The sequence below is a fragment of the Polypterus senegalus genome, chromosome 17 (genome assembly GCF_016835505.1).
Source record: "Polypterus senegalus isolate Bchr_013 chromosome 17, ASM1683550v1, whole genome shotgun sequence".
Classification (NCBI taxonomy): Eukaryota; Metazoa; Chordata; class Cladistia; order Polypteriformes; family Polypteridae; genus Polypterus; species Polypterus senegalus.
Genome location: NC_053170.1, coordinates 90836686 through 90851083, shown reverse-complemented (window position 1 = coordinate 90851083; position 14398 = coordinate 90836686). Strand labels below are relative to the sequence as shown.

General features: G+C 40.4%; 2 protein-coding genes across 7 annotated transcripts in view; one reads left to right on the top strand and one right to left on the bottom strand.

Annotated features, from left to right (window-relative positions):
* The window catches only part of tmem94 (transmembrane protein 94), a 63501-nt gene extending 54811 nt beyond the window's left edge, over nt 1-8690 (top strand). For all 4 annotated transcript variants that reach the window (XM_039739261.1, XM_039739262.1, XM_039739263.1 and 1 more), the window contains 9 exons: nt 287-476; nt 595-672; nt 2299-2384; nt 3341-3422; nt 3679-3815; nt 4930-5024; nt 6057-6150; nt 6321-6491; nt 8034-8690. In XM_039739261.1, coding sequence (XP_039595195.1) covers nt 287-476; nt 595-672; nt 2299-2384; nt 3341-3422; nt 3679-3815; nt 4930-5024; nt 6057-6150; nt 6321-6491; nt 8034-8106 — 1006 coding nt within the window. In that variant the 3' untranslated portion in view covers nt 8107-8690. The remainder of the gene's footprint in view (nt 1-286; nt 477-594; nt 673-2298; nt 2385-3340; nt 3423-3678; nt 3816-4929; nt 5025-6056; nt 6151-6320; nt 6492-8033) is intronic.
* The window catches only part of galk1 (galactokinase 1), a 29933-nt gene that overhangs the window by 2025 nt on the left and 13510 nt on the right, over nt 1-14398 (bottom strand). Inside the window, exons 8-9 of one of the 3 annotated variants that reach the window (XM_039739266.1) lie at nt 13614-13701; nt 9069-9417 (exon numbers count right to left, since the gene is read on the bottom strand). In XM_039739266.1, coding sequence (XP_039595200.1) covers nt 13630-13701 — 72 coding nt within the window. In that variant the 3' untranslated portion in view covers nt 9069-9417; nt 13614-13629. Of the gene's footprint in view, nt 1-9068; nt 13702-14398 lie in introns of those variants that run through there. The other 2 variants (XM_039739267.1, XM_039739265.1) reach the window with 2 other exon arrangements.

Below are 14398 nucleotides of genomic sequence, written 5' to 3'. Positions count from 1 at the left end.
CAGAATCATTTAGGCTGAATATTCAGGCTTGAAACTGGCACGTGTGTGACACAAGGCAGAGGCAGGACCCAGTGAGGCCATGAGTGGGCAGTAAGGATAAAAACATATATGCTTAAAGTTAAGACCCATTTATAAAATAAAAAAAAATAAATAATAAGTTTAACCAAACCCAAAATTGTCTTTAACTCAGAGACTGCTGCGCAAGATGGCAATTGTGAATTTAAAATTTTGGGCAGAGTCTTGAAGTGCCACGTTCATTGTCTGTCTTTGTTTTCTTTGTGAACAGCATTGCCCTGGACCCCCTGTATCCCTCGCGCTGCTCCTGGGAGACATTTGGATATGCTGCCAGCACCAATTTCTCCTCCGACACAGAAGGCCTCTCGCCTATGCAGCTGTCCGGACTCCTGAATGGCCTCGCCTGCTCCTTTTCTTTGCAGCAAGAGGAAAGCGTCAGCATAGCAAAACTCATACAGCAGGTAATGTCAAGCATTCACTTTGTTGTTGTGTGTGTTTGTTTTTTTTAATACTACAGGTCATATTTTGAGGTGTTGTTTTTGATTTCTCATCGAGTAGAACCTATGGTTGTTGTTTCAGGCTCGTCACACTACTTATGGGATCAGAAAATGCTTCCTATTTCTCTTGCAATGCCAGCTCACTCTTGTGATTATACAGGTGGGTAGGTCCTCTGCACCATGGCTGCTTTTATATCCTTTTAAAATACGAAACATTTTTAATGCATGCTAAGCTACCATGATACAAGATGCATCAAATAAGACGAAGCACTTGGACAATCGCACAGTGAAGGAAGCTGGGTGACGCAGTGATTGGAGTCTCAGGCCTGGTCACTGTGTAGAATTTGCACATTGTAGAGATATTAAGCTGCACCCCCCATAAATCCCAAACACATGCAAGGTATATACAGCAGATTCAGAAAGTAGTGCTTTAGATTTAATTTTAATAGATAAATTTGCCATTGTTACTCATCAGTCTGTATCACTCCATATGCTAGTTATAATTTCATATGTTCTTTTCTCACTCTCTTTAAGTATCCTGCCCAGTACTTTTTTAATAGGACAGTGTAGTATGAAGTAGTAATTGTGGCCTTCTAGTGGATAAAGCTTCAGTAGATTCACAGTGTGACCCTGAGGGACTCGCTTATCCCACATTCGTCCATTTAATTAATTTGCTCGTTCAATGTTAGAACTGCAGGAGGGCCGTAACAGCAATGGGCACTTCGATGGGGTGGCAGGTGAATGCTGTAAATAAACATAAATACGTCAAGTCGGGGAGCATGCAGTGGTACAGTGTGTTGCCGCACCCACTACATGTCGAAACGGCTCGGGATCCTGGATTTCAACCCCCCCAGGCAGATGCATGGTCCAGTCCCACCCTCTGGAAATGACCCTCTATCTGCCGCAGCCAGGTGTTACATGGGCAGCCCCTTGACCTGGTCCAGCCATTTGGGTCCCCAACAATGAGGATCTTACGAGCCGGATCACCCTCAGGGAAATGCGCCATATGGCTGTAGTGCCGTAACTGATGCTCCCCTTACAATGCAGGTAATGTGCTTCATTCGAGACTCCATGAGCAACCGCTCATCCGACACAAAGTCAAACCAACGGTACCCAAGGATTTTCCGGAGAGACACAGTACCAAAGGAGCCCAGTCTTCGTCTCAGGTCACTGGGTAGTGTCCATGTCTCGTAACCATATAGCAAGTCAGGAAGCACCAGGACTCTAAAGACTTGGACCTTCATCCGTTTGCATAGATCTCGGGAGCGCCACATGCCCCTTTCTAGTGACCTCATGACCCAATGCTCTCCCTATCCATCTACTGGCTTCATAGGAAGAGTCACCAGAGACATGAATGTCACTGCCGAGGTAAGTAAACCTCTCAACAAGGTCGACATTCTCTCCGTAGACAGACACACTGCTGATGGCTGTGCCCAAGAGGTCATTAAAGGTCTGGATCTTTGGTTTTTATCAGGACACTCACAAGCCCAGACACACAGACCCCTCACTCAGTCTCTCGAGCGCCCCGATCAGAGCCTCCATTGACTCCATGAAGATCACCGCATCGTCAGCAAAGTCAAGTACAACAAGTGAATAAAAATGGAGACACTATTGTCCAATTGCATAACTCCACAGCCATCTGAAAATGTATTTAAATGATTTTAACAGTAAGAGCAATGGCCCTGAATGGTCACGATGTAATCTCATCCATTTCTTTTTAAAGTTACACTGAAGCCCTGGTGCATTTTCTTTTTCTGAATTTTCATGTTATGTCTTTCTTTTGCAGTTTGTGGCGTGCCTCGCCCAGCTCCCTCCTCCCATCAACATTACGGACATCCTTTGGCTTTCATGCTTCTGTTTCCCACTGCTAAGGTAAGTGAGTGGGGGGAGCAAAGATAAAAGGATAAGACCCTGACACCTTTTCTCAGTGATTTTCAGTTACAGACTTCCTTTACATAATCTTAGTGAGTCGTGGAGCACTCTCATCATGACAGGCAGTCGTGTGTAGTCTGACATCTGCGCTGATTTGCCCCAATTTTGTCTTTAGTCGTAGGGTTGGGCTCTGTGTGCGTGAGAGCGGACAACCAGTGAATCCTTATTCAGAAGTACCATGCATATGATGCACTGATGAAGCATAAGGAACACTGGAGTTTTGGCCCCCACAAACAGAAGAGAAGCCCGTCTGTCTGATGACTCGTGTTTTGTGTACCATGACAGAATAGATAAAGGGTGGAAGCTGAAATTGCTGCTGAACACGCCATACCTGCAAAGCATTCGTAAAGTACCGACTCCATCGGGCAGCACGTTAAAAAGAAGAGAGCGTGTGATACTTTGGAAATGAGAAACTGTGCTGGAAAGTCACCATGCAGTCGTGTAATTTTAAACTGCCCAGTTGTGTAACTGGACACCTTCAGGCAACGAGATCAGCAACTGCAGTCATCAAGTTTGACATCCTCTCCGACTGGAAATTGCGTAATGTGCCAGCGGCTTTAGGTGCAGCTGTAAATGTAGAACAAATGCTTCAGATTAACTCAACAGGAACAGAATATCATCATCTGTTTTTTTTTTTGTTTTTTTTTATATTATGAGGCCATTTGTGGGCTCAGTTATGTGAGAAACACGGGGCCAGGAACATGTTGTATTTTTCACCCACCCCTATACTATACATGCTGTCAAATCCTTTTTTTTTTCCCTAGGATAGCCTTGTGTCCGGCTCATAGTTATTGTCACATTTATCACATATAACTGTAAGCGTTTGTATAGCATTTCACCCTGTCCTGCAAAGATGTAAAATCTGATTAGATTTCCTGTCTGAATTTCAATGGCAGCTTATCTTTGCTGGGGAAGCCTCCGGACAGCTCTGTCATGACGGTGGCGACTGGGAAAAATTTGGATTCCATTCCGAGAAAGGTAAGCCACTTATGTGTAGTTTTACACCGGAATGTGTTTTTTTTCCCCCTTTTTTCTGAAGCATCCATCCAGCATTATAGTCTTCTTGTACAGTGACGTTGGCCACTTTCAGATGACTCGTGAGCTTTCATATTCACGTTTTAAAGAGCCTCTAGATTCCTTTTAGAGCTTTTAGTTCACCACTTTGAATGCTGGTCCTTTGGCTTTTACAGTTTTGTTTCAGAGTGGAGTGTACCTCTTCTCTTCTATTTTACAGACACGGCATCGTTTCCTGATGTGCTTCCTCATAAAGTTTAGCGTCACTATCTTGACTTACCTTTCCTGTTTTGGCTTTACCCTACAAACATTCTGTGAAAAATCTCGCACCAACTGTTCCTCTGTCATTTCAACAATGTGAGTAGCTTCCTGTATTTCTTCTGTTTGACAACTGGCATCGGAGTTCTGGTCGTCTGTGCAGTGGGCCCCACCGTGAGTGGCATAGCCACTGAGTATCGTTTGTTTCCTTCCAACAAACTCGTGCCTCTGTGGTGTCATTAGTACCGTATAAGTCGGGTCTTGAAACCCAAAAAATCGATCATAAAATCAGACCCCGACTCGTACGCCCGTTCAAAAATTACGACTCTTCATTTTATTTTATTTTTTTCATCTTCTTGCCACCTCCGATCTCACATTTAGTTTCTCAGACACCTCGAATTTTGTTGCAGCAGTGCAGTTACCAATATCTTTCACCACTTCAAGTACTTTTAATTTAAAACCAGCTTCACCGTAGATAAGAGATGCTCTTACGATAAAGGTGTACGAGGGTGTGAGATACAAAAAACACAAATCGGTGCAAACATCGCTTTGGAATCGTTCGGGTATTACTGTGTGGTCACGTAGGCACAATACAGTACATAGAAAATAAGGCCGTGTGCTCCGTGGTTACTCTCTCAGGTGGGCGTTAGCAGATCGTAATCTCTTGGACTACTAGTGTGAGTTTTCCTCATTCGACTTATACGACCGACATTATAAAATACCAGAAATTATACAGTAAAATCAAGCCCTGACTTATCCGTGGGAGAACTTAAACACGAGTGTATACGGTATCTATTAGTATGAAATGTGGGCATCTCTCTGTATGAATAAATTGGCATTTCTCATGTGAACTGTCTGTCAGTGCAGTGCAACATGTATAGTGATCATCCAGTTAAAACAAATGAACAAAATAATAAGGTTTCAATAATTGGTAGGCACAAAACTGCAGGGACTGGCACTGCTGGCTCCACACACCCAAGTTCAGGTCCCAGCCTGGTTGCTTATCTAAGGAGTTTGCATGTCCTTCCCCTGTCTGCATGTTTTTTTTTTTTAAATGTTCATTGGCAACTCTAAATTGGGTCTGTAGGTTTGTGCCCTGCAATGGAATGGCTGCCAGGACAGACAAGACTCCTGTTCCCAGTGACCCTCAACTGGCCAAGGGAGTTTTATGTTGCACGATTTCTCTAACTTTGGTGCTCTTCTCACTTCCTAGTAATTCTGAAGGCGCTCCCAACTGGTTTGGAGAGTTGGCGAACGGCTTGCTGCTCATACAGAAGGTTATGGCTGCCTTCTTGGCCCTGCATACAGGTCAGTACCCGACGGTGGGTAGATTCTTTGCGTTTCTCCTGCTGTCTGCCATATCTCGTCTGGTTAACGCAACGGGTGCTCATAACGCTACACTTTTTAAGTATGTTATCGTGGAAGTTCTTGTGTTTATTTTTCTTCACCCACCCTCTAGTTACTGTTAATGGTTGTTTGTATGATTGTTAGGTATAGCTCCATTATCGTGCCCAACGTGGACAGCTGCTTCAAGCGAACAGACTTACTAGCTTGGCATAAGCAGACCAAATGTTGGGCTATAGGCCTGAGCCACTAAAGCAGATGCCCGCTCACCATGCTGCTCCTTTTGAAAATATTAGTTTAACTGCAATAGAAAAAAATAGGCTTTACAGTGTTCTGTTAGTTTATGTGGCAAAAATAAGAAATGTATTTGAACAGAAGTTATTGAAAGATACCCATGTAAGGCTAGAGATGATGATGACGAAGGGGAGTCCCAATATGTGGGGGCATAGCTGCGTTAGATTTTTGTTCAGTTTGCGAAGGCCTTACTAAGTTCTTTGGGATCTCCTGTTCTTGTCTTTTTGCAGCACATATACCAGAACTTTCTACGTGAATACAGTCTTTTAGTTACTGTAACAGTGAATCTCTAAATATAAATATAGCAGGAATGCTCTAAATATTAACATAATTTGGGTATCACAGTAAACATGCAGGTAGAAACCAACCGAAGCTGGGACGTTAGTATTTCGAGGAGCTCACATACTCACAGAGAGAACATTCTCCCCGTCTTTAGAATGTGGGAGAAAACCAGGGAGCCAAATAACAAAAACATGGTATTGTTTCAGAAATAAGCTCAGTCTTTCTTGGCTTAAAAAAAACGCTGTCATTGTGCAGATTATTTCAGGAATGGTTTTGGCCATTTGCTTTTAAAAGTAACGAAGGATCTTAGTGCTTTCTTTCTCCGGCTTTCCGGTCCAATGCCTTTTGTTGTGGATATCGGCACAAGCCCTCCCTGTACTAATTGCTGCTTGTCTTCATTCTTCTTTCTTCACTGGGCAGTGGTGGTGTCACTCAGCCATGTCCATCGTTCCAAACCTTTGTGGAGGAAGAGCCCCTTCACCAATAAATGGTGGTGCTTCGCTGTGCCAGTGGTGTAAGTGTCCCTCTTATTTATTTATTTCTTAAGTTTTACCCGGTGGCTGTGTGGGAGCCATTGGAGAAGAGCCCAAACACTTAATGGCAGCTGGCTGACTGTACTGTATGTGACTCGTATAACGTAAAGCCATGTTTGGATTCAGCTGACAGTTCCTTTTTACCCAATAGCTTGCTGGGCCAAGTCATTCAAGCAATAGTGGACTTTAAACTGTGGAATAACGTGCACTCTACTGTTGTCATTACAATGGAAGACATACCTCTGTGGTCCTGGCTTTTGGGTTCACTCTCAGTTTTCCTGGTGGTGGTGGTGAATGAGGTGGTGAAACTCCATGAGATCAGGTATGTCCCTTCTTCGATGTTTCAGATTAAGAAAAAATTGGAGCAGAATAACGTCTAATTTGTTTTGTTCTGCTTTAGAAATCAGTACATATAAACATTCTTTGGCATAGATGATACAGAGCAATACAAGAAGTTAAGCAAACATGGGTGGTCTTTATGTAATGTGACTACAGCAGTGTCCTCAACCTGTGGCAGGAGTTACAAAATAAAGTGCAGGCAAAGCAGACCAAGAGGCAGAACCAGTTACACTTCAAGTCCTGCTATGTTTTCAAGACAAAAGTTTTTTTGCTAACACTTTTATCCGTTTATGAAATTGGCATAGAAACAAAACGATACACGGCTTGTGCCTGCCTAGTGACCAGTTTACTGTCAGTTAAGGAGTCGTGTCACACATTTGAATGAAGGAATCAAAGTGATGGCCAGATTAAACACCTTTAAATTCAGCACCCTACATAGCATAGGGGGGGTCCGCACGTTTATCGCCTGACTGGAATGAGCAGAGTCACAGTTGGGCATCCATCCTTTTTATAACCAGCTTGTCCATTTCAGCTTGACATCTATAAGACGTTAATGGAAACAAACGGGGGTAGGCAAGTGAAATATGCCAAACGTGGTTAAGAAAGTGGGACAGAGCTGCCAGTTCTATGTACTGTTGGCCAGTGATGAACTCTCAATTTGTACGACAGCATACGTCATGGCAAATTCTGATCAGTTATGTGAGGTTGCTTGAAATCCACAGAACAAATTCTATTTTAAAGGAATTCTGAAGTAGTAATCTCAAATTGACAAGTTGATTTCATAATGATACATTTTATATACAAAGGTAGGCGTAAAGTTCAGACAAATCTTTTAAAAAAAAAAAAAAAAATAAAAATTTGGAGAATTGAAGTATGAAGAGTTTGTGACTTTTCATGTTTAAAATTAATTTGACTTGTCCATTAAACGCCTAATGTCTCCTGCAGCCACTGGTGGAGTCTCACAACAGTAAATGCACAGATGTGACCGTCCCAAAGCAGGTGTTTTTGAGTCCTTCACTTGGCTTTGCATGTTCTCCCTGCGTCTGCATGTTTTGCTACCCCATGCCAAAAGTAAAGCTGGTGATGTTAAGCAGGCCTGAAGGCGGCGGGCGTGTGCCTTGTGATGGACTGGCGCTCCATCCAGGGTTAGTTCTACTACAATAGGCTCTGGCCATCCTGAACTGGAGTTAGCAGATCAGATACATGGTGTTGTATCTTTTTATCACCATGTCCTTCATAAAGCAGTACATAGCATCAGAACTCATACTGGATACAAGCTTTTTGTTTTGTTTTGTCTAAAGACACAAAGCTCCTGCCAATCTTCACACTTAACATTTGGTAACAGAAGTATAATAGAAGTGTACACCTCCAGCAACAACTAAATTCTTGGTTATAAAAATCAAAGGGAATAAAAAAAAAGTATTAATGACTTTGAACTAAAGTAACTGATGACATGCATTTATGATAGGTTAGATTGCATGAAATTTCAAGTGGAAACTGACCTTAAGAATTTTGGTTTCTCCAGAGTACGAGTTCGTTATCAAAAGCGGCAGAAGTTGCAATTTGAAACCAAGCTGGGAATGAATTCCCCTTTCTGAAGGCCAGAGGTGCAGCTACAGCCCTAGCGTTGGTCAGATGAGAGAGCGACACCTGAACGGACTGCAGATGCTCATCGTCAGTACAGCAGGAAGATGATCAGAGGCCCTTGACTGTAAAATGTTTTAGTATTTTTGCTGTGAACTGCCTGGATGCTCATTTTCATACAAAAAGGTTAAAAAAAAAAAAAGTTGACTTCTCAAGCAAATATTTTTGAATTTATTTTTACCATTGTTAAATTATGTGGAAGTACTCCCTGTGAATTATTTGTCTGAACTGTCAGATACATTTAATAGAAATACAGTTTGTACAGGCTACACAGTCTGAGTGCAATAGTTAACTGATTAAGCTTTTACTCTGATTATTTCATGAAATTTTCAAGCACATCTCTTTAAGATGCAATGCAAGGCGTGAGCTGCTGTAAAGTACGTACTTCTGGATCTTACCTGAACTGCACCTGCGTTTCTCATTAGATTGAGGAGACACACTTTAGTAATCCTAATGGGAGATTCAGCTCATGTTCCAGTATGGTATAATCCATTGTTTTTGTTTCGTGGCAATTGCCAGAGACCTCCAAAAAAAAAAAGTTCACCCCATGGATGCCCCTTTCTGCAGTACACACCAAACCCACCCACCAAGAGCGCTTTCTGTGATGTCGGTTGATGCCCCTAGCAGCTGTACCAGGTGTATGACTTTTGATATCAGGATAAACACAACAAAACTCGTCTTATTTAGTAAGTTTTTTCCCTCCTTCAGGTGCTACTTTTATAATCATGTACTGTAAAAAAGAAAAAAAAAAGGCGTTTTTTTCTTTTGCTAAATTTGCATTTCGTACTAATCACTGACATAAAATCCTCTCCAAAATTGAAAGGTCGACACGAGAAACGGTTCTTATTCTGGACACCCAGCGGCCCTTGTGTTCATTCAGCACATCACATACAATAAAAAATACCAACGACGCCTGCTGTGTTCTAGTGTGGTGACCCAGCATCCAGCAGTGGCCATCACTAAATTATTTATAAAGTGATTTCAACATTAAATCCACCCCGAGTTTATTAAGAACATAAAAAAGCAGATTGTAGATATCATCCTGACATCATCTAATATCACACATTAGAAAGGACAATGCTGTACATAAGTCAACTTTAAATCATGAGTTACAGTTGAAATCCAAGCCCTTAAAACTTGAAGCGTTGTCCCTGTGTGGTCAGAATGGCAGTCATTCTGGGTTTTGGATACCATTTGTCATCTGCCCAGAATGACGAGCAGATTTTCTTACGTCAGAGTAGAAACTCAAAGCGTTAAACACAAACCTAAAAAAAAAAAAAAAACTCTGTCATTTCGCGTCTATAAGCATTTCCCTGACGTTACTTTGACTTATTCGAACGTCCTTTTTTTGTTGTGTTTAGAAGTCATTTAAATCACTGTTTCTAATTTAAGGGAATGTTTTACATTTTTTAAGTATTTCTTATTTATTCCAAGTTTGTCTGAGGTTTTCATTGTCTCTTATATTTGGCCGTTTCTTGTTTCAAGGCAGATTTAAATGCAAAAAAATGATCTTAAAATGTGGAATGACATTAAAAGTCCAGATAAAATAAGCAAGACAGACCTGTTCACAAAGAGACAAAGAATCCACGCCTATGCACTTGAGCCCATGCCACTGCCGTGATCAGGAGTGGAACTAACAGCAGTGTCACGGAAAGGAAACATTCAAGTCAAAGTTTAGATTCTCTGATCTTTACCTTCCATTGCATGTCTCCTGTTTTGCTCAGGACTGCTCTCACTGTTGACACACGTATGCCATTTTGTACCTCTTTACCTCATCAGCAGCAGCCATCGCTCTCTTTGTCAAACAGGCCTCCTAATGGTGTTCTTTGCTCCAGTCCTTAACAAAATAGTGTGTGTTTGTTGTTTTTTATTATTATTATTGAACAGCACTAACTCTGCCTTGCACATTTTATAGCCACTTAGAGGCAATACAGTACATATTGGGAAAAGCTCTTCAGTAAAGTCGTATTAGCATTATTTACACTAGTCTCACACCTTGACTGCCGTTTTCAAGAAAAAAAACAAATCTACAAAAGGAAAAAAGTAGACCACCGCAGGAAAAGCTAGAGTTGTAGTAATGCTCCGTCCAGCTTTAGGGTGGTCCTTTCAAGTCTGACAAGTGGACCCAACACTAAAGGGATAATAAACACATTATGACCTCACTTGGCGTGGAAGTGTAGGCAGTTTGCTTTGCTGCATCAGTGACAAATCTGTTGGAGGTCCTAACGTCTTCATCTGCCATTTAAAGTCTAGGTGTCTGTTGTTGGACATTATATGGGAATAAATCTGACGTCAGTGGGAATGTAGTGTCAGTCTGTCAACCTGAGATGTTTCAGCATGCGCACACTGAGGAACAGAAATGTGTAGAATGTGCTACTGATTCAGTGATGCATGGAAAATGAATATGCAGCAAAAGTCTGATATGTTTTTAATGGTGTATATTTTATAAAATGTTAGTTGTACAGTATGATCTTTTTATCAGTATGTTGTCAAACATTTTAAAATTAATAAACTGTTTTAAAGTGAGTCCTGCTATCTTTGTATGCATTATTATAACACAAGCAATGGAAAATATTTTCTTACTTAATTGTATTGTACTGTAGAAGTTCATTACTTTTATCACACAAGAGGTGCAGCAGTGGGCTTTAACAGGCCCTGCCTTTTGACATTGGCTGTGCAATGGGTGTCAGAAAGAAGGGGGTCAATACAATAAAATACACAGAACAGAACACAAGTAATCCTCAATACAATACAAGAGTGCAATAGAAATCTTACAAGTACACAGCAGAAGTTAACAGTAGATTATATCACGTAATAGGATTTGGACTTCTCTCATGTGCGGTGATTATTTTTTTACAGGTTGTGTAACTGTTTATCTTCCAGTTAAGATACTGCAAGATGCTCCTAGACACGCTATTCTCATTCAAAGTAGGCAGCATAAGCTAATTTAATAGCTTAAAAGGTTTAGATTGTCTTCATTAGACATGTATGATGTTCCATACAAAAACTTACAATATTACCTTTCAAAATACTGGAAAGATTCTATGCAACTTTTACTTCATGTACATTTTCTCCCCCATTTACCATAGCACGATAAATTTAAACACTAGCAGAGTAAAGGTTAATATGTACAAAAGTATTTGAAACTATTCTTTGGTGTATGAAGTGTTGGAAAAGGATCTGTAATTGACCTTCACACTGACAAAACATCCAGTAATTACACCCTAGATTCACCAAAAGATGTCCAGTAACCAAAATAGTACAAGGATAAAGTACAACTTGAAAGAATTTATGCTCAAATACAATAGTAACAGAGGTGACATAAAAGTAACAGTGTCAAAAGTTGTGATCCTCACAAGACGGTGAGAAAAAAAAAATTGTATTGCATTAATTTATTCTTAAAAGCCAACACTGGGAATATTCTAGTAAACATTAGATCTTCTAGTAAAATGATTACTGGTGCAAAGTTTAATCACTGAAAAGCAGCCTCTAGTATTAATTTTATTGTCTTTGAACTGATCATCATTTAACACGAAGTGCTAATAATCCCTCTCCCCCAACCCGAAACAATCCGTGTACACTTGCTGCTTAATCTAACTACATTTGTACTGAATTACCTTTTACAAATGCCATGAATGAAGTAGTCTTTACAACATCACCCTTTTGCAATACAGAAATATAGTAAGTAAGTAAACTGAGAAATATCAGGTTTTATAATCCTACCCAACTTGTAAACCCTATTTTTCTCAGAAAAATGAAACATTTCCACTCAGAGGAATTTCTGAAACAGTGAGATAACGAGAAAGAGGAATGTTTTGTTACCAACATGATTAGGTTTTTAAATAAGAAATTAACTGCTGTAAAAAAAATTAAAGCCATTGTGTCATTTTAGGGGCTAGACACCCCCTGCCTCTTCTGACATCATGGCTAAATTCCACAAACATGTATAAACTATACAAGTGTGTATGTACCGTATATAAATGCATATCTGTTAAGTGCACACGCAGTATATAATTTTCATAAAATGTGCAACTCAATATACAGGGTGAGTCAAAAGTATGTTAACATAATGAATGGCAGCAACAATTTATTCTCAAAACATACTTCATATGTACAACATGATTTACAGGACTGTCTCAGCACGTTCGCCATCTTGTTCAACACACAAAAACCAACGAGCCACAGCACCATTTGAAGCCCAGACACACATTTTGTGGGTAATAGGTGATACCACAGCCCGTGTTCTGGCCTTCAGGTCATTGATATCACAGACTTTCCTGCTATAAACGCGCTCCTTCACCATAACCAGAAATCACAGGGTGTCAAATCAGAGGGAGTCTGGAGGCCATGGTAATGATCCACAACTACCCACCCACTAACCTGGAAAGGTGTGGTGGAGATAAAAATAATCCATTAGCGTTAACATAATTTTGACTCATCCTGTATGGAAACTTACATTAAAAAAACAGGTGTACGTACAGCACTTCTCCAGTTACTAAGAAGCCATCTGTACAGTACAACGGTTATACTTAGTAATGGAGACACTGCACAGCATTTCTCACTCCTGGTCATCTTCATCTGGAATGGATACTACTGCTTTATCGCACACCAAGGTAAAAGAACACACACAAACCCCTATAAACCGTAGAGTATGGGTTTATATTTTACATAATGTAATTTACAGCATTACCACATTTGGCATATAATTTGTTGATGCTCAGTTATGACAAATGTGTTCTGAGATTTTTCAGGTAAGGGAGGTTGTTATACTCCCTGATCTTGGTGCTGGAGATTGGAGACATGTTGCATGTTGAATATTACATGCAAGTAAGAATGTCACTATACTTGGTTCATGCGACAGAAAATACTCTATGAACCTATATTAGTGTATTTAATAGTAAGACTTTTTTAATAAAATGTATGCCTTGATATATGGACAGTTTATATAAAAAAAAAACAATGCTTATAAAAATGTATTTTGGTTTAATTACTAATGGTGGAAAACATTATACATCTTGACAACTATTTTTTATTTTTCATCATTTTCCTTTGACCCTCTCAACAGAAACTCTTGTCTACATCCACTTGGGAGGGCTGTGAAGGTTTTAAATTTGACTTAGAGAAGCATGGCTCAGATATCGGTGCCTAAATGCTGAATGATTTCAAAAGCTGCTCGACCATCTCACCGAGAGGATGCTTTTTGTGCAGTGAGCGCAGAGACCCTGTTAGGCAGAGGCTCTTTGTTGTAGATTTTTTTTAAAGTGCATGGTTAGTAGGTATGCTGGGATCTCTCAATAGCAACATTACCTGGAGACAAACATTTGTTCCTGTCCCAAATAAACCTTCAACTCCTTTCTTACCACATAACCAGGAGCCATAAGTATTACTCAGTTTAGACCCCTTGATCTAGGTTTAAATATTCTGAATTCATAGACACTCAGACCCTGAGACCCTGCTCTACCTGTGTGGTGCAGTCGTCAGAAGGTCAAGCTGCGTGCTCCTTCTGATGGTGTAGTGATATAGAAAGTTGGCACACCACTGTAATGTTTCTGTGGAGAACAAAAATACAGAAAATGAGACACAGGTATATGTTATCTACCGATTTAGTCAATTCTTCTCAAAAGACACTTATAAATCCTCAAATCCAAACTCTCTCTTCATTCAGGAATATGAGGTACAGAAAGGCTTATTAAGTGGTCACCATCATACTGCAAATCACTATAAAAACATTATAAACAAAATACATTCTGCATATTATTACATAAAGCTGTGCTAACACAAAACTAGGATAGCAAGGTTCATGCAGCAGCAAGCAGTGGTAACCAATGGACAAGGTCAGACAGGAAAGGCCTCGGTCAATATTGGTTCCTACCAACACAACCAGGTGGTACAGTTTTTCTCAGTTCAGCCATTGGTCCACTTTCTAAACTCACTTTATTCACATCCTTGTCATGGGAGGCTTTAACATATTGTAACAGCATCAGGCACAAGCTAAAAATCGCTAACGGGATGAGAAGATAGTGAAACATTGGTCCCAACTGGGAGTGAACATTTGGGCTAAATTTGGAAATCTGTGCTTGAGCAACTAGAATATTTAGAGAAATCCTATGTGAAAACAGAGAGACTTGCATACATGTTTTCTTGGCGGTCCCACTGTTTGACCTTTTGACATCTGGATGCTATCACTCTTCATCCTATTGTTCTTTACATGTAACAAGCAGCCAATTTCAGCCCTGCCTTCTCTGT